This window comes from Akebia trifoliata, chromosome 14 (assembly GCF_017979445.1).
Source record: "Akebia trifoliata isolate Shusen 1 chromosome 14, ASM1797944v1, whole genome shotgun sequence".
Lineage (NCBI taxonomy): Eukaryota > Viridiplantae > Streptophyta > Magnoliopsida > Ranunculales > Lardizabalaceae > Akebia > Akebia trifoliata.
The window spans coordinates 4,978,326-4,997,641 of NC_141388.1; the positions used below are offsets into that span (position 1 = coordinate 4,978,326).

The 19,316-nt window shown below is 34.5% G+C and overlaps 2 protein-coding genes across 3 annotated transcripts; one reads left to right on the forward strand and one right to left on the reverse strand.

The window, feature by feature from the left end:
* The first annotated feature begins 1,720 nt into the window (after positions 1-1,720).
* Positions 1,721-7,206, forward strand: LOC147385722 (zinc finger CCCH domain-containing protein 11-like). The gene is made up of 8 exons (XM_086422916.1): positions 1,721-2,154; positions 2,258-2,342; positions 2,450-2,590; positions 2,703-2,791; positions 4,135-4,323; positions 4,503-4,633; positions 4,746-4,848; positions 6,624-7,206. The coding sequence occupies exons 1-8, from the start codon at positions 1,984-1,986 to the stop codon at positions 6,783-6,785; spliced, it is 1,071 nt and encodes a 356-aa protein (XP_086279042.1). The 5' UTR covers positions 1,721-1,983; the 3' UTR covers positions 6,786-7,206.
* A 135-nt stretch (positions 7,207-7,341) lies between these two features.
* LOC147385723 (mitogen-activated protein kinase homolog NTF6-like) lies at positions 7,342-10,147 on the reverse strand. Of its 2 annotated transcripts, none has more exons than XM_086422915.1 (6): positions 9,824-10,147; positions 9,288-9,417; positions 9,054-9,191; positions 8,418-8,639; positions 7,962-8,145; positions 7,342-7,858 (listed from the first exon to the last, which is right to left on the reverse strand). In XM_086422915.1, the coding sequence occupies exons 1-6, from the start codon at positions 9,982-9,984 to the stop codon at positions 7,689-7,691; spliced, it is 1,005 nt and encodes a 334-aa protein (XP_086279041.1). In that variant the 5' UTR covers positions 9,985-10,147; the 3' UTR covers positions 7,342-7,688. The 2 variants fall into 2 exon arrangements, with proteins under 2 accessions (XP_086279041.1, XP_086279040.1); XM_086422914.1 differs by having other exon boundaries at positions 8,418-8,750.
* Positions 10,148-19,316: the final 9,169 nt, after the last annotated feature.

A 19,316-nucleotide genomic window follows, 5' to 3' on the forward strand; every position in this document is an offset into this window, starting at 1 on the left:
GTACTTTTAAAGAAGACAATTGGTAAACAATTGTGTTTTTCTTTTAATTTTATGGAAGTGGCTATAAAACACTAGGAAGAAAGAAAAGTTTTGTTTGCTATTTATTGTAGAGATTTTCTAGTATTTTTGACACCCAAAAAAATTAGTTTTTATTAATTAAGAAGCTAAGCAATGTCATTGTTTAGTCGATCATTTCCTAGTATCTGATAAGAACTTCTAGATTAATGAGAAGGAAGCTTGATTGGAGTGAATCAGAGTTTTTCTTCTATGATCGTGTGGCATAAATGTCAAAAACGTAGAATTTGATCATTTTCTCTTCAACAAATAAGTGCTTGGACTGCTAAAGTCCTAACTTAAGACGTACATCCCTATATATGGCCTAATTTTTAAAAAATCAACCGATCAAATTTTATTTTTCTTTCAAAAATCCAATTACCAATCAAATAAAATTATTTATAAAAATAAGTGTACAAGTTATTATAAAAAATTTAGGTGGGCTATCTCAATCAAAGAAATTGAGATGTGTTAATATTCAAAAAGAAAATTCAGATGTGTTATCTGCTGATTCGTCTATGCGTGATTGGATTCGATTGAGCATACAGTTCCAGCAAGCTTAGCAATGTAGTTTTTAGAGCATCTCCAACGTAGCACTTATATCCATAAATCAGTCTTTTAGGTATTGTGGGTAGCAATTATGGGTAACGATGTGTTACCCATAAGTACTATCCTAGAATTGTTTAATAAATTTTTTTATTCAATTCAGATTTAAAACTTTCTGAAATTAACTTTTTTTCAACATAAATACCTGAATTTTTTTCCTCCAAAAAAGATAGGTAATCAAGTGGGAATACCTTTTTTTGATATCGAAAATGTCTGGATCTAAAAAATTGGTGAGGGATGGGTAATGCATTGAAGTTGGAAATTTTCGGACTCCATTACCCATATTGGTAGTTGGGAGCAAATGGGTAAAGGAAAGAGTAATGTGTTGGAGTTGCAGTGGTAGTTAATTTATACAACACCCAACATGGATTGATATGTTATACATTAAAACGACAATTTTACCCTGAATGCTTGAAAAGAATTGAAAAAAAATGGATATTAGATTACTTTCTATTAGTTTTCAAGTGAATTATACATTAAGCTTAATATTATCAAAAAAAAAATTATGATAATTTTTTATTTGTATTAAAAAGCTATTATTATTATTATTATTTATTTTATTATTATTATTTTTTTTTAGGAGTAGATTATATCTAACTCTATTGAGTTGACCATGGTCCATTGGACTTTGTTCATCAAAATTAATTGATGAGCGTCACACCCTATCCAATACTCTTTCATGTGATACTATTTACGTAACCACATTGTTATGGAGGGACATATAAAAATTCAAGTTGGATCTAGGGAATATATCAAGTCCCTATCATTATTATTATTACTATTGTTTTTAATTAATTAATTAATTATTATATTATTATTATTATAAAATGTATTTCAAGATCGTTATAAACGAGTAGTCGGTGAGAATCAAGAGAAACTGTTTGAGAACTATTTCCAATTCTTCATGATTTTGATTCTTGATTATGAAAAATTTCTTATCCATAATCCGAATCAAACGAAATGCCCTTTTGACTAACATGGACATAGACGTAAATTCTGATATTGCGAGGGATTATTTCGGCGATTTTCCACAAAATATAAAACTCGAATTCTCCAGTCCACACCTTAATAAATCATCTCCATCTCCGAAGAAGATGGAGGAGGTCTTAATTCTTAATCTCTATGAAGAAGAACCAACGAAAAACCCTAACCCCTTTTCGAGATTATAAGGAAAAAAAATTTCTCTGAAACAAACACTGGTCGATCAATCTCCTCTGTTTGGTTTCACAGAGATCCAGAAGAACAAACAACAAGAAGAGAAAGCTGTTATAGCTGAAGCCAAAGGTAAAGCTGTTGTTGGTTTTCTTTTGATGCTGATCGAAGATGCCTCCAAAGCAACAATCGAAATCCGATGTAGCGAAGAAGCAGAAGGTAGTCGAAGATAAGACCTTCGGACTAAAAAACAAGAATAAGAGCAAAAATGTCCAGAAATACGTTCAGAGTCTCCACCAATCCGTACAACCAAAGCCTGACTCCTCCAAGATCGCCGCCAAGGTCAGTTTTTTTCTTTTAATAATCTTTCAAACAAACCCTTTTTCGTGCTTAGTGTAATTGTGAGTTTGTAACCATAAAAACTGTAAATTTATTCGATTAACAGAAAAAGAAGGAGGAAGAGAAGGCAAGAGAGAAGGAGTTGAATGATTTGTTCAAGATAGCTGTTAGTCAACCCAAAGTTCCAGTTGGTAAGTTTGTCGATTACTGTAATAAAATTTGGGTCTTTGTTTGATCATTTGTGTTATTTTGTCTTTGAATTTCTATGTATAATGTCGATATTGGGATGGGTGCTCAGGTGTTGATCCCAAGTCGATATTATGCGAATTTTTCAAAGCGGGGCAATGTACCAAGGGTTTTAAGTGCAAATTCTCACACGATTTGAATGTTCAGAGGAAGGGCGAAAAGATCGATATCTATAGCGATAAGCGCGATGAAGGTGATTATGTTTGCACTTTATTTGTTGCCCATTTAATGGGTTTTTGTTGTTTTGATGTGATTTTGATGTATGTGTGGTCTGTCTGGTGTTTTTTTAATTCTGTTTTGTTAAGAAACTATGGAGGATTGGGATCAAGAGATGCTGGAGAAGGTCATAGAATCGAAGAAGGCAGAGTATAACCAGAATAAACCTACTGAGATTGTATGTTTTTTGTCCTCTATCTCATCTGCCGAATGTTAGTGTAGTTTGTAGTTTCCTTGACATATGTTTATGGAAGGCTGAGAATCTCAAACACACGTCTTCTTTGTAATTTTTGCGCCTTTTTCTTCTTTAAATAAAGTATTTTACTCATAAAATTGGTTATAAATGAAGATACATTATTTTATTTATTCACTTTTTTTTTATCAGTTTATTTATTCACTTGTTTTTTATTTGTTTGTTCAATCCGCATTTCTGGCCTACCAATGCAAACAAAATGTGCGGTAAGCTGGCCTCCTATGAATTAGGAAGTTAGAAAGTTTAAAAACACATATTTTCTTGGATTATTTATTTATTTTGTGTTTTATTTGAACGAGTCTGGTTGTTAGATATTTAGATACATCATAAGATAACAATTGCCACATAAACAAATTGAGCTAGAAAATTGGCAGTTTACTCCAAAACTGTTAGTAGAGTTTACTATGTTTTGGTTTGATTTTGGAGTTGGATCAAGACTCCCTTCTTGCCTTTAATTAGATTACTATTGTACATCTACGAGGTTGTCTGCATTCTTTTAGCTGGTCTCTTGACCAAAGATACTGCTATTGATTAGTGGAATGAATAAATGGGATTCATGTTGCTGACCGCAATATTTGGATTAAGGCGTGCCTATCAAAAAAAATATATATATTTGGATTAAGGTGTAGATGATAATGATGATGAGACCCTTGAAAAGCTTTGCAAATTATATGACGTTAATGCAATAGGGGTTGAACATCCATTGGATTCTTCATTGACCAGTGGTTTCAGAAATGCCTTGCTAGCTGCAAGCAATGGCAACTCTCAGTAGTACATGATGTCTGTGATGTTCAGTGGTTAGTGCCTATTCATATTTTGGGGATGGTTCTATGGTTGGTTTTGCTTAAGAACGTGAACGAATATGTATTGATGTGCTAACTTGATGCTGGAGTCACTGGTTTATATCTAGATGGGACAGGCTTGTAAAATTATAATTATAATTATTTTTGCGACTTTTTTTTTTTTTTTGGGTATCTTTTTTGACTTCTGGACCCTTGATGATTTGTGTTTGAGTTTTGCTGTTGGCATGCAGACTTTTGTGATATCCAACAGCCTATCTAAATTTATTGCTATGTTGCATACTAAAAAATTTGGTTGATCTAGATTGATCATAAGCACCATTTCACTGTGGAACATGCTTCATGTGGAAATAGTTCTGGAATTTAGGGGTTCTTGTGTTTTGTAGAACCTGTGATTCCTTTTGCAGCATTGGCTCTTTTGGAGAAAACACTGACCTTATTCATGACTGATTCTGGATATATGAGCAGGTTTGCAAATACTTTCTGGAAGCAGTGGAGAAGAAACAATATGGTTGGTTTTGGGTTTGCCCAAATGGTGGTAAAGAATGCCACTACAGACATGCTCTTCCTCCAGGATACATGTTAAAATCCCAGATGAAGGCTTTATTAGAGGAAGAGACAGAAAAAATATCTATTGAGGAAGATATTGAGAATCAGGTGATCATTGAATTTACTTCTTTATTTTCCATGGCTTTCATATCGCAGTAGGAATATTGTTATTACATCCCATGTTCTTCTATGTCTATGGTCTTAGCTTATTAAATATGTATATTTTTTATCTAGATTTGTACTATATTAGTTCTTACAACTAGATGTATTGCTTTTTGTTTCCTTAGCGTTCAAAAGTAGCAACTTCAACCCCAATGACTCCAGAATTGTTCATGCAATGGAAGAAGAAAAGGATGGAAGAAGCAGAAGCTGGCCTTGCTGCGTTGCGAGCGGACAGGGCTAAAAATGACCGCATGAGGTATTTTGTTATCATATTTATCATACTTCATTCTTGTCTTACTTAACACATTATTGGTTAAGTTTAGCTTTCAATTACTTACTAAAGGAAAAAAGCTTTCCATCCATGGCAGTGGTCGTGAGCTGTTTCTGTCCGATGCTAGCTTGTTTGTGGATGATGCTGAGGCATATGAAAAGTACCAAAGAGAAGAAGTACCTAATGAGACTGAGCAGAAGGTAATCTGACAAACCAATTTATGTTTCTGAATTTCAAGGTGGATAAAGTAACATGATTTAATAGGCTTATTAATATGCTTCAGAGTTCAAATATTGAAATGGTGTGCACTGCACTGACACTCAAAAGAGATTTGCTTCAATGCTGATATATGTGAAAATGAAATATATTCTTATATTTGGATGGAAACATTTTCATGTGAAAAACTGAGCTCCATATTATTTTCTTGCACTTTTGGGGAATGCCGATATCCTAGGATCCATAACTTAAAGGTTTCATTATTCGTGTTCTGTATGTATTGTGGGTGTGTGTTTGAAATCATCATCAACAACAGCAGCAGCAACTAAGTCTTGTCCTAAAAAATTGGGGCCGGTTGAACACATATTATTCCTCCATTCAACTTCGTTTAAATTTGTCTTCCATAATTTTAATGTGTTCATACACACTCTCACTACCTCGATTCACTTTCATTTTGGTCTTCTGCTTTAGAACCTTCACCTTGCACGTTTCTTCTAATTAGAGGTGTTAGGTTCTCATGGCCATGCTGAGGTTAATCTTCTCTTGGAGCAGGATCTTTAAGAATTTAGGGGAGTATTATTTTGAGGATTTCTTGTTCAAGTGGGATCTATTACGTGATGCTTGAGTGCTTGGTAGCTTTACTTTTTACGAATAAAATCGTGTATTTATAAAATAAAAAAAATAGAAATACACCTTTACCTTATTATATTCTAGTATCTAGTAGTGTTTATGGGTTAATAACATCCATATGTGCCTTACATTACAATTTTTAAGAGGGTTCTTGAACACCAAAGTTGTCTATACAGCCATCTTACTTAGCTGATGACTTGGCAAGCAGTTTGGCATTGCAGAGAGCGTCTAGGAAGTGTACCAAATCGCATACCTTATAATATTACTGGAAAAAACTTTTTCAGCCAGCAGGTTTCTTTGATTTCCTGATTTCCTGAAATGATTAAAACTTGTCAGCTTGATACAACTTACAAGAATACAGCACCACTGAGTCATTCTTTATGTAACATATAGATCTACTTTTCCCCACAGCCATTGTGACTTCGCTGTTAAGTTATTGTGGAGTTATATCTGATACATTAGAGACTTAGATTTGGGGTCAGCTAAACGAATCTTCTTCCTTCATTCCACACTGTCCAGAGCTGCATCTTCTGTTATAGTCTCCTTGTGGAAGTCACTATGATCTAGAAGGTGCTAGCATCGTAAGTTGGTAAAGTCTGCTTTCGTAAAACCACGTACCTCAGATCAAAACCCTACATTCAACCTTATCCCATCAATCGAACCAAATCTGCCCCTAGTTTGAGCTTTGGATTGAGTTAACAATGAGGCTGGACAAGAAAGTTTGATGTGGATTGATAAATTTAAGGGTTTGAGGCTTTTACGAGAGTCAATTTAGGGCTTTAGGGTCCTTATTTTGGGGTTGTTTGGGCTTGAACAACAATGAAAAAAATCAATTGATATGGACATAAATGAGCGTAAAGACACTAGAATGGGAATCAAGCATGTAATTTCACATTTCCTGACATTGATACTGGTATGGGTATCCCATCCATTATGTTGGTATCATGTTTTAATTTTTCTTTTGCAAGCTAAGCATCATTTGTAATATTTGAGACAAGCTGTCGATGGGGATGCCTGAAACTTCTAAATTTGCAATATTACTTGCAATAAAATTTGTTAACATTTACGAAGTTACTCTTGCATTCCCACCCATAGTTATGTTCACATTTTAATTGAATCAACTCTTCAGGTCAAGACCTACACTGCTGCAGAGGGGCCAAGTACCTCGACATCAGCAGTTTCTGAAGCTGAAGAATTGCTGCTTGATGATGAGGATGACGAACTAGACATGGATGAATTAAACGAACTGGAAGCAAGCCTATCAAGAACATCACTTCAGATCCACGAATAAGGCATTGGAGCATCATTTTGAGCACATTGTTAGTGGTGGCTATATTATATACTCATGCTGCATGCATACGACAGTCCTTGATGGCCTCCTTGCCTGTGTTAGTTCTGACTCATTGATCCTATTAACTCTTGTCACCAATTCAGCTGAAGATATGTCTGGGTTCTCAAATTCATCTTTTGATGACTGTATGAGGTAGTAATAAGTGGATAAAAATGTGAGTTTTGACAGAAGGGTTTCTCTATCCATTGATATTAGAGGTGAGTGTGAGAGCATGGTTATGGGTCAGTCGGCTCTTGACTGTCTGTATAAATTAGCAGATGTTTTTCCATTGACTGTTAATTTCCGAGAACTATATTATATCATTAACAGTTATCTAGACCATAACGACAATGATCAAGTATTGTGTCCATTGCTCTATGTACTACTATCTAGTTTTTGTATCCAGATATGGATGGATGGCCATTCATCAAGCATTTCTTTAGCTCCTTAACAAGTCACTACAAGACAACGATACTAACTAATTGCACATAGAAGTAGCAATCTGCAAACAGTGACAATCTCTCTGATTCTTGTAATCATGTCCAGAATGTACAGAGAAAAAGTGCGAGGCCGCTCAGAGAACTTAATGTTACTCCTCCAACAGGCCTTTGGATTCACAAAGGGACTGAACCCAACAACTGCCCAAATATTATACCAACATAGAAGTGGTGTTTAGACACTTTACCCACTCAGTACAACCTCACATGACTACTAAGAGGAGAACCAATCTCCCAAATCCACTCTGCTTGTACAAAAATCCACTACAGACTATACACTCACATTTTAACCAAAACAAGATATCAATCGGGTCTTCAGAAAAATTGAACGACAGAAGCAAAGCAAGGAGCACATCGGAATCATGGACTACATCTTATCTGGGTTGAATTTCAGAGTCTCCCTCCATATAAGCTCCTTTATTTCTTCTTCACTTAGAGATGTCTGCTCAAAATCAAAGTTGAAGGGAGACGGGCAAGTGGGTTCCTCATTGATCTCATGAAGACTCAATAAATATGGGTGACTCAAAGCTTCATCAACTTCACACACTCATGCAAAGAATGTATATTTGTCAGAAAGAAGGTCGACTAATTGTAAAAAACCAACAGTATAAAAAAATTGCATTATTATTAAGAGATATACCTGTTATCCGTTTGCATGGATCAAAAACAAGCATTCTCTCAGCAAGATCGATGGCTATGGGGGAAACATTCGGAAACTGATGACCGAATGGTTGCTTTGGTACTTGTGGAAGCTGCTTAACATACTTTCGAGCATTATCACTCCTGAGGAACCCAAGGTCCAAGTCTTCTGGCGATCCTAATAGCTGTTTTGGACAACAATAATAATAAGTTTCAGCAATTAGGAGCTTAATATTCACAACAGGAAAATCTACAAGCTGAGTACTTGTCTATGCTAACTATCATCAATAAATGGAATATTGGGTCCACCATATGGTGGTTCGCAAACCCTCTACACTAGCACCACATGCCCTGATGTTCCATTTATATATGAAAATTAGTCTAAATAATGCCTGATTCTATAGATTTTTCCTGTTCTCAAACATGTTTAAAAGAGTATGGATGGATGGATCAAAACCTCGGTTATAAGTCTCAACTGTTGAACGTAGTCTTTACCAGGAAAAAGCGGCTCCCGTTTGATAATCTCCATGAAAATGCAACCAACCGACCAAATATCAATGGCGGTAGTATATTCCGAACAGTTGAGAAGCAGTTCGGGGGCTCTGTACCAACGTGTCACAACGTACTCTGTCATGAAATCCGTCTCTGAGGTGGTTCTTGCAAGCCCAAAGTCGCAAATCTTGAGGTCACAGTTCGAGTCAAGAAGTAAGTTGCTTGGTTTCAGATCTCGATGCAAAACATTTGCAGAGTGTATGTACTTCAGCCCTCGCAATAACTGATACAGAAAATACTACCAACAGCGAATAGAAAGAATTACTTTTCATTGTCAATGAAAAATATATGGTGCAATTGATTGGGAAATCAATCTCAGATAGATGAGTAAAAAAAATTAAGAAAGATAAAATTGGAAATTTACAAGAAAAAGCATAGTTGGATTTTCTTTCCCTAACCTAAAAAGTGTTGTTCATGATTTTAGACAATCTGACTCATTCAACCATTGAAAATCTCATTTCTTTAAGATTTCTCACTTGAAATAGCAACTAATGCAAGAGCATAAAATTGGGTCATTCATCTCGTAAGTTAGCTAATTTACCTGACAGTGATCGTCGGTCAATGTCTGGGTAGATCGTATTACTTGATGCAAATCAGTATCCATCAACTCATACACGATATATACATCGTCAAAGTTTTCCTTTTTCGGTGGCCGTATAATATCCTTAATTTTGATAACCTGTAGTAGTACAATACCCCAATGTGTAAGTTCATCCATGATCTGTAGCATATCAACTCACAACACAAATACATTTTATATTTCTATTAAGTGTACATTTTCATGATCCATATGGCAAAGGAGTTTGATCTCGCGAAGTGTCCTCTTTGCATCGATCCTATTGTCAAAGGCGTTACCAATTTTCTTGATTGCAACTTCTTCATTTGTCTCAGAATTTTTCGCACAACTGTAATAGAACATCATAACCACCTCAAATCATAAAGAGTAGACAAATATATAAATGGGGAAAAAAACAAAGTTAATTGTTTTGAGCTAATTTTGTTCTCAATTGGACGCATCTTGCTTGATGAACTAATCAAGAAATAATATAATTCAGCTACTTAACTCACTAAATAGCTCCGAATTATGTAACCATCATTCCATCAAAATCAAAATAAAAAAGCTAAAGACCTAGATCTGTAACCATTGATGATCCTACATTACCACCTAAGTAATCGAATTTTTCGGTGGTGATGGTTAGGAAGATCAAATCAATTTTTACATTGGGATCCTAGTGATTGTTCTATCAAAGTTATACAATGAAGCAAAGAATTGAGATTGAAGAACAGATAAAGATAAAGAATTAAAATTACCAAACGATGCCGTAAGCCCCACGGCCGACGGGTTGGATGGGAGGGACGTATTTGGAGGAGACCTCGAATGAGTTGCCTAGTACGTTGTATTGCACGTACAGCCCACCATGGGTTGTAACCCCCTTCACCTCCTCTATCACCATTGGAGATTCTTCCTCCATTTAGAAATTTTTGGGGGAATTACAGAGGAAATGTAGGATGTATTTAAAGTCTCTCTCTCTCTCTCTGTTAGGGTTTTATGAGTGAAGCTTAGAAGAGGGTTTTAGTTTGTATGTTTAATTGGGAAAGAAAAGGTTGGAGGGCCACAAGGGCCTTCCCACTTCACTCTGTTTGAAATTTGAATAAAGTGCATAAGCGCCTCTCCACTCTCCAGAGAGTCTCTCTGTTTTACTGCTTCCTTTGGAGACTGAGTTGGCCTGCCAGTGCACAGAGAATCGTTGATTTTCTAACTTATATCTCGAGGAAATAAATCTATGATTATCTGTGCACTGTCAGGTCAACTCAATGTTGAAACCTGTGTCCAAACCGGCAGTGTAGATTGTATACTTTCTTAAACCCTACTATATTTGTCCATTACAAATCAGATGTGCCACCCCAGAATTCACACCCTGCAAAGACGAGGTTTCCTTGCCTAGAAGGATGCTGATATTGCAAAATTCAGACTCTACATCTAATTCTGAACTGTCTACGTGGGCATGGCTAAAAAAGTTCATATATATTTTTTTTGTTATTTCTTTTTTTAAATGAGTAACATTTTCCTTATTAACTTTGTAAGATTTTACGTCTTACTAAAGGTTGTTTTGCTCTAATGAATTATCGCATTAACAATCCAATACCAGAGCCTTCTAAGATTCTTCAATGCTTTTGAGTTTGATCCAAGGTTTTACAAATTGACGGCTATCGAACTTCCACATAATTCTCAAACTTAAAATTGAAATTCAAAGGCAAAATATATACTTTTTTTTTTAAAGGTCAAAGAATTTGGTCCTCTACAACCCTGAATCATCTGGTCATGTTTTCAGATGCCACAAGGTGAGCCTAAGGACTCTTGTGAGGGCAAAATCCTTACTAACTTAATGGGAGTTGTTGGACTCTTTTTAAATCTAATAGACCATTAACACTACCAAGGTTATATAGGAACCTAGTCAAAAGTTCTAAACCGTCACACTAGACGGCTACGTTGTCATTTGGGCCAATATGGCAGTCCACATGACCCAAATGAGGATCTCTATCTAGGTTCGAAATGGTGCTTTGGTCTATTTAACCCAATGGTCCTTTAGTCCACTTGGCCTAATTTGAATTTTTTTTTCTTTAGTGTAATCAAAATATTCTTCTCTTTTGACAAGGCTCGAAAATTGCATACGAATGTGTATCAAAATATGAGTTGTGATAATCTAACTACCCCACGTGGCACGCTTATCCGACTCTCTTGATGTGATAATTTTGGGACTGTAGATCTTTGGGCCTTGGGGTATACAATTCCCTCGGGATGCACTATTTTATGGGGAAGTGCAATTTTGTATCCTGAAACACATAGATCTACGGTTCCCAAACTTATCACGCCAGGAGAGTCGATTGAGTTTACCACGTGGGGTAGTCAGATTATCATGGTTCTCAAAATATAGGTAATAAAATGACATTGTAATGGTCGATCACATCAAAGACAATACTCACAAATAATACTTAGAAAATCATTTTTCAAATCAAATTTGGATGTTAATTACATAATATTGTGTAACGTATTTTAAAACTATCTTTTTACCTATCAAATAATCATCATTATCATCGACGTCTTATCCTGTATATTTGAGATTTTTATTTTTTTGTTTTGACAGGCCGCACATTCCATCCCACCCAGCATGTGTACAACAGATAAATAGTCATCTTTTTTGTAAAGGGGCATATAGAGATTCGAAATCATGACTTGGGGAGCAAATCATGTTCCTCTATTTTGTTTCATCTTTTATTATTAAAAGTGTGTTCACATCTACTTTCAATCTGATTAATTAGCTTCTTTAGAACCCAATTTCTTTGCTTGTCTAACTAGGAAAAAAAAATCTCGAGGTTTGAGTTGTGTATCATCAAAAGTTGTGGGGGTAAAGGAACTTCTATAGTTCTATTACATGCCTCAGTTCTGACTAAACTGTGGAGTTTTAGAGGTTTGTGTTTGTTTTTGAATCGTAGAAAATTGAGCACAATAAATAAAGATAAGCAATTATATAAAAAAAAAAAAATTTAAAAGCACGACACAAAATTCATGTGATTCAACAATGTTTTTTTTAATTTTTTTACGTTCACAAGTGATGACAAGATTCTTTCGCTATTTCAATGGAAAAAGGGCTTACAATCTCACTTTTTCTAAGTCTCATTAAAACTCCAAAATCTAAAAACTCTAAAATGACTTTATTATGAATGAATATATATATATATATATATATATATATATATATATATATATAGATAGGGTCAGGTTCAAATGACAACCATTTCAACACACATATAGACAACGTGTTTTGTCTTATATGGGAAAAAATGTTTGGAATGGGCTGATTTTTTGTGAGGATGATCTCTGTGGTGAGGAGATCATCCTGGAAAAAAATCAGCTCATTATGAAACTTCTAGACCGTCCAATTTTTGTTGAAAAATTATAGACCGTCCAATTTTTGTAAATCAATTTTGATGGGGTTACAAGTTTTGGAATGGGATGATTTTTTGCCAGGATGATCCCCTCATCACAGAGATCATCCTCACAAAAAATCAGCTCATTCTAAACATTTTTTGCCATATAAGACAAAACGGTATGTCGCAATGTGAGTCTCAATATGAGTCTTAGGAACGTGACCCATATATATATATATAGGGAAATGTTCAGCAACAAACATTTTGACAAACATTTTGGCAAAACATTTTTCAAAATAAGGGTTAGAGGTTTTGGAATGGGCTGATTTTTGGTGAGGATGATCTCTACGGTGAGGAGATCATCATCACCAAAAATCAGCCCATTCCAAAACCTCTAACCCATCAAAAATGATTTACAAAAAATGGACGGTCCACAATTTTTCAACTTGTAAACATGGGGCTAGAAGTTTTGGAATGGGCTGATTTTTGATGAGGATGATCTCCTCACCATAGAGATCATCCTCACCAAAAATCAGCCCAATCCAAAACCTCTAACCCATGTTTTGAAAAATGTTTTGCCAAAATGTTTGCCAAAATGTTTGTTGCTGAAAGGGACCCATATATATATATATATATATGGGAAATGTTCAGCACCCTAAGTTTTACCACACATTTTAACAAACGTTTTTTGTCCTACATGGGTTAGAAGTTTTGGAATGGGCTGATTTTTGGTGAGGATGATCTCTATGATTAGAAGATCATCCTCCCCAAAAATCAGCCCATTCCGAAATGTTTAGCCCCATGTTTACAAGTTGAAAAATCGTGGACCGTCCATTTTTTGTAAATCATTTTTTATGGGGTTAGAAGTTTTGGAATGAACTGATTTTTGGTGAGGATGATCTCCTCACCATAAAGATCATCCTCACCAAAAATCAGCCCATTCCGAAACTTCTAACCCATGTAGGACAAAACGCATTTGTTAAAGTGTGTGGTAAAACTTAGGGTGCCGAACGGGACCCTATATATATATATATATATGGGTATATATATATGGGAAATGTTCAGCAACAAACATTTTGACAAACATTTTGGCAAAACATTTTTGAAAATATGGGTTACAGGTTTTGGAATGGGCTGATTTTGGTGAGGATGATCTCTACAGGGAATAGATCATCATCACCAAAAATCAGCCCATTCCAAAACTTCTAACCCATCAAAAATGGTTTACAAAAAATGGACGGTTCACAATTTTTCAACCTGTTAACATGGGGCTAGAAGTTTTGGAATGGGCTGATTTTTGATGAGGATGATCTCCTCACCGTAGAGATCATCCTCACCAAAAATCAGCCCATTCCAAAACCTATAACCCATGTTTTGAAAAATGTTTTGCCAAAATGTTTGTTGCTGAAAGGGACTTATATATATATATATATATATAATCCACACAAAGTTGTTATTGATTATAAAGAAGAAAAATTGACTAATGCTGAAGTGACCTCAAGATTGTAGCTAATGTGGCATATCCTGACGTGAAAGTGGGTACAGAACCATAATTGCTTTTCATTGAGATACAAGTCAAAAGTATTTTGAGTTATTACACACTTTTACGTCAGGGTGTGCATCAGGATGCATGATATGAGGTACAATCTTGGGATCACTCGACCACGACTCAAAAAATTTAGGAAATTGAGATCAAAGTCATCCCAAACTAGAACTCGGAGATGCTCTTGGTGTATAATCCATTCTATGGATAAGATACCACCGATAGAACACAAAGCACAAACATAACAGTGATTGATTGATGTTTACTACGATTCTTCCCGACATAGGCTGGAAAAAGGGATGGGCCTATTGACCGAGAAGACCATGTAATGGATCGATATTTGACAAGATTCGGTCCTGACATAGGTGGGAGGAGTGGACCCAACGACACGTATTACCATAGGACCTGAAGATTTTGGTCCCCCACATTTGTGTGAACTGAGAGAGGAAAGTCATGGTGCCGTGCAGATCTAGCTAGTCAAGCGACACCACTGCTGCAAGACAAGTTGGAGATGGTTACAGAACGCCAAAGGTGATGTAGCTTCTACATAGTAATTAAATTGCCTTATTATGGAATCTTTGAATAAGAGTTCACTATTATAACGTGTTCCATTGAAATTTATATATTTTAAGATTTGATCTCATTGTCAAACAACTTGATTCCAAAAACTAAGGATTCGATTATGATGTCTCAATTTAAAAAAAAATTTTGATTTATATATACACACATTTTTAGAGATGATTTCATTTATGGTTTGAATCCAATGGGGTTATTACTTCTCTTAATTGACATAGAAGTTTAACTAAAAAAATTCGATTTATATATATACACACATTTTTTAGAGATGATTTCATTTATGGTTCGATTCCAAAGGGGTTAATACTTCTCTTAATTGACATAGAAGTTTACCTAAAGGGACCAACTAGTTGCACACCAATCCTATTTATTTTTAGATTTCTTATAACCGCTTTTTAACTTATTGATTGCACTAATACTTAACTTTTGGGTTTTAAGCTTATTTATCTTCCTACGGCTTTTTATTCTGTGTTCGCACTTTATTTTGCTTGTGATGCCTACTCGTGCTCTATTATTTTCGTAATTGATTTTGCTCGTGTTCTCGTTAGAATCATTTATGGTTTGATTCCAAAGGGGTTAATACTTCTCTTAATTGACATAGAAGTTTACCTAAAAGGACCGACTAGTTGCACACCAATCGTATTTTTTATTTATTTATTTATTTTTTATAACCACTTTTTAACCTATTGATTGCACTTCAATACTTAACTTTTGGGTTTAAAACATATTTATCTTCTTGCCTCTTTCTATTCTCTGTTGGCACTTTACCTTGCTTGTGATGCCTACTCGTGCTCTATTTTTCTTGTAATTGATTTTTTTCGTGTTCTCTTTAGAATCAAAATTTTTCTTGCAAAATGATTTCGAAACGTGCAATTTTGTAAATGTGATTTAGAAACAATCAAGTATTCATTGCAAAAATTATTGAACTAATAATAATTTCTATGGACAAGTGTAAAGAAGAAAAGAAAAAAAAAAGTTCAATATTTTTTAATTATTTTTGGAGTGTAATCATCCAAATGAAGTGCAAATGGAGATTTTTAAGTAATGGAGTGCAATTGGTAATGAGTTGTGTGTAACTAGTCGGTTCGTTACCTACAGGATTACATCATATAACAGTCACAGGAAGATTTCAATAATACGGGAGTGGGTCCCGCCCTAAACTACTTGTAATTAAATAATAATAATAATAAGGATGACCATGGCCTTGAAGACAACTACTTTAACGGAACCCACATAAGCTTGAATTTCAAACTTAACAGTTGGAATTTTGACCTCACATTTAATAATTTTGTTATTTAAACAATTTGATAAATAGTTAAGATACTCATGAGCACTGTTAAATATACAAGACAAATTGGATTCACTGTTTGATGGGTTCCATCAATTTTATATTTAGTGATGGATTGATGGAAACCTTTCATTTGTTGTGATGGATGTATATTTGAAATCCAGTTGGTGACAGATGGTTGGGGAAAGTTCTTTTCAAAATGAATAATGCTGAAGTGACTTCAAAATTGTACCTCATCTCTCACTTTCTTAATGTGGAAGTGTATAAGAAGTAGGAACTATAATGTTTTTCATCAAGATACGAGTGAAAATGCATTTATGATTTCTACATACTTCAAAGTTGGGAAATTGAGATATGAGGCACAAACTTGATGTCACTCCAATACGATTCTTTTGAAATATGGCATCCAAATTAGTATTCATCTAAATCAACACACATTAAGCACAGTGGTCAAGACATCCCTCCGAAAAAAGGAGAGGTCTTGAATTCAAGCCCACTTGTTGGTCACTTAGAGGGATGTATCTCTATTTACCTAGTATGTGTGATTTGTAGGGTATCACATGTATCTGATGGATTTGGATTAGATATGATGTTCTAATAGGCTAATTGTTTCACCCTGTTAGTTGGGTCTAAGGGTCCGAAACCTCCATTGTCAAAATAATAATAATAATTATCCATATAAAATTTCTAATCATTGCATAATTTATATTGCATACTTAAAATATGAACTCTTAAGTGTTGGTATGTCGTCGTCAGAAGTATTTGAGACACATCCTTTAAAAAATGAAATTCTAAAAAGGTGTGTTTTATAAAGATGATCGAATATTTTGAAAATTTTACTTAACAAACTAAAGAAGAAGAATTTTATTGAGATTTCTTGAATGAATATTACATAGGAAGCGGATCCTCTATATAGCACACTTTCAGTCGATAAGCGAGCGTCATACTAGAAAAAAAATAACACTTCAGTCCTATAGTAATCATGATTTAGATATGATTTTTTTTAAATAGTTTTTTTCTTCAGATCCATGTCTTTACAAATGAACGGCTACTAAACTCCCAATATTTTTAATTTTGAGATTTAATTGCATCACTGATAAAACTCTTTTAATCATTGAAAGTGTGCTATAGAGGATCCACTTCCATATTACATAAACCCCAATAGAGTATTCAAAAGCATTACATCAACCAAGATATATGAAAACTAACCCAATACAAAATGTCTAGAATAATCCTAATTGATATATTCAAAATATATCATCGTCCATCACAATCTTCTATTTGTGATGAAATACACTAACAATGATACAGTATGTCTCATGCACCTTAAGAAAGATGCATCTTATGACCTAACACAGACTATAATTTTTAATATTTATTAAAATAATTATATATCCAATTCCGAATTATCTATATTTATTGAAATATCGATACATTGAATGGTCACATTTGCTATTTACTTAATTACATTTATGGTGTACCTACATTCAAATAGAGGGGGGGGGGGGGGGGGCGGAGGTGTAATTGTTTGAACAACAAATCGTACTTCAGATAATTATTTTCACTAAAAATACATCATAAATGGAGAGTGAAACCAAACAGAAAAATAATTAGGATTTCAACACTTTGCACGTGTGAATCGTGCTTATCACACCCTTGGGTGTAGATAGTGGCGCACCATATGTATATAAATCTTATTATGTTTTGTATTATTTTCTTTAATGTATCGCTTTCTTGATTTTATGTAATGTGTCCCGGTTCATTCTTATCTTCTTTTATCAATAAGCTTAGATGGTCGGTGGACTTGTTGAATGTTGAAAGTTCAGCACAATTAAGGCAGAGACCTTCTATTTCCACACCAACTTTTACTAAAAGTGCCCTAATTCTATGCCACAAATATAGAAGGGAGAATCTCCATTTTGTGCGGTGATCATGACGAACTTTCAAGTTCGGTACATTGTTCGTTTTAATTCTCAAAACATGATTTAGTGAATTCGTCATTTTTATAATCAACAAATTCGCTAATAAAATACTAATGACTTTACCATATCAGCAATCTCGTTGGTAATTTGTCAACGAATTTGTTGATTATCAAAGTGATGAATTCATAGGAAAAACGTGTTTTGAGAATTAAAATGAATAGTATACCAAAATCGAAATTTTGCTATAAATTTGCACACATTTTAGGAAATATCTCAATATATAATTCACATGCATCTTAAGGCACTCAAAGTAAACTTTGATGTGGTTGTAGAAGCTCTCTTTAGATATCATTTGCAATAGCACTCAAATCTCACACTTTTAAACTTGGACTGATTCAAAGGAAGTCTAGAAAGTGATGTATAAAATAAAAATAAAAATTAAAATAAAAAAAGGAGAAAAAAGGTTTCCATGTGACCACAAGAATCATTGTGCTTAGTAAATGGAATACAGCATAAATGGTCAATCAAGCAAAAGCCCTTAATTTTAATTTTCTTTATTTCCTTCTTTCATTGGTAGGCAAGCAACCACTACCACCAACATTATCATCTCTCTTTGTTTAAATTCATGAAACACAAACTCTTTTATCTAATTAATTCCAACATAAAGCAATTGTATTTCCTCAATCCTTCAAAAACAATGAAACCCTCTCAAAAACTTTTTCTTAATAGAATTTGATTTTTTTAGTGTTTTAAAATTCATGAAAGACAGAAATGCGGTAGAAACCTTACTATTTCAAGACCATGAGCTATGATCAACAATCTTTATCTTCATCAGACATTAGTATTTTTTTTTCTTTTGGAAAAGTATAATAAGATTGTTTAATTAGTAAAAAAAGGGTGATTATAACGTTCGAGATGACCTTTATTAGCACCAACAATAAGTTTTGGCCTTGGTCTTACAAATTAAGTCATGTTTGAAAAAGAAAGTTCTTGAAGACAGCTTTACACTCCGCAAACAACTTGCACAAAATATGAAAAGTACCTCCCCTTCTCTTACTTGAAAGGCCCAGCACATTGCCAACTCACGGAAATTGGGAGGATCGAAAAAGGCAAACAACTGCAAACAAACTGAAGAATTGGAATATCAAAAATGAAATAAGATCCAACAAAGCATGCACAACTATATCACAATGGATAAAAATGTGATTAACCGACTTCACAACACATTTGTGTTATCCGGTAGACATTCGAGAATTGAACAAAATGAAATTTGACCGAGGCTTGTGTTGAACACAATGTCCTCAAGACAATTTTATTCTCGCAATTTGATGCTCACGGATCAATGAATAATTGCTTCCTAAGATACAACGATCACACATGCAGAGGCAGCACTACAATTTACATGTTTAACGAATCAAACGCTAAGAGACAAGGTGACAACTCAAAACCAAAGGAGGTGTCCTCACTGGACGAATATGCACCCATGAAAATCAAGAGGTGTGCCCCTCACTTCCTGACACATTTTTGTCATTTGGTAGATATCCG

Excerpts from the sequence above, each read along its gene's own strand:
- LOC147385722 (XM_086422916.1), top strand. The coding sequence starts at position 1,984 with ATGCCTCCAAAGCAACAATCGAAATCCGATGTAGCGAAGAAGCAGAAG. Across the intron at positions 2,155-2,257 it reads CCTCCAAGATCGCCGCCAAG|AAAAAGAAGGAGGAAGAGAA; the intron begins GTCAGTTTTTTT and ends TTCGATTAACAG. Across the intron at positions 2,591-2,702 it reads TAGCGATAAGCGCGATGAAG|AAACTATGGAGGATTGGGAT; the intron begins GTGATTATGTTT and ends TGTTTTGTTAAG.
- LOC147385723 (XM_086422914.1), bottom strand. The coding sequence starts at position 9,984 with ATGGAGGAAGAATCTCCAATGGTGATAGAGGAGGTGAAGGGGGTTACA. Across the intron at positions 9,418-9,823 it reads GGGGCTTACGGCATCGTTTG|TTGTGCGAAAAATTCTGAGA; the intron begins GTAATTTTAATT and ends GTTCTATTACAG. Across the intron at positions 7,859-7,961 it reads TCCATGCAAACGGATAACAG|TTGATGAAGCTTTGAGTCAC; the intron begins GTATATCTCTTA and ends GAGTGTGTGAAG.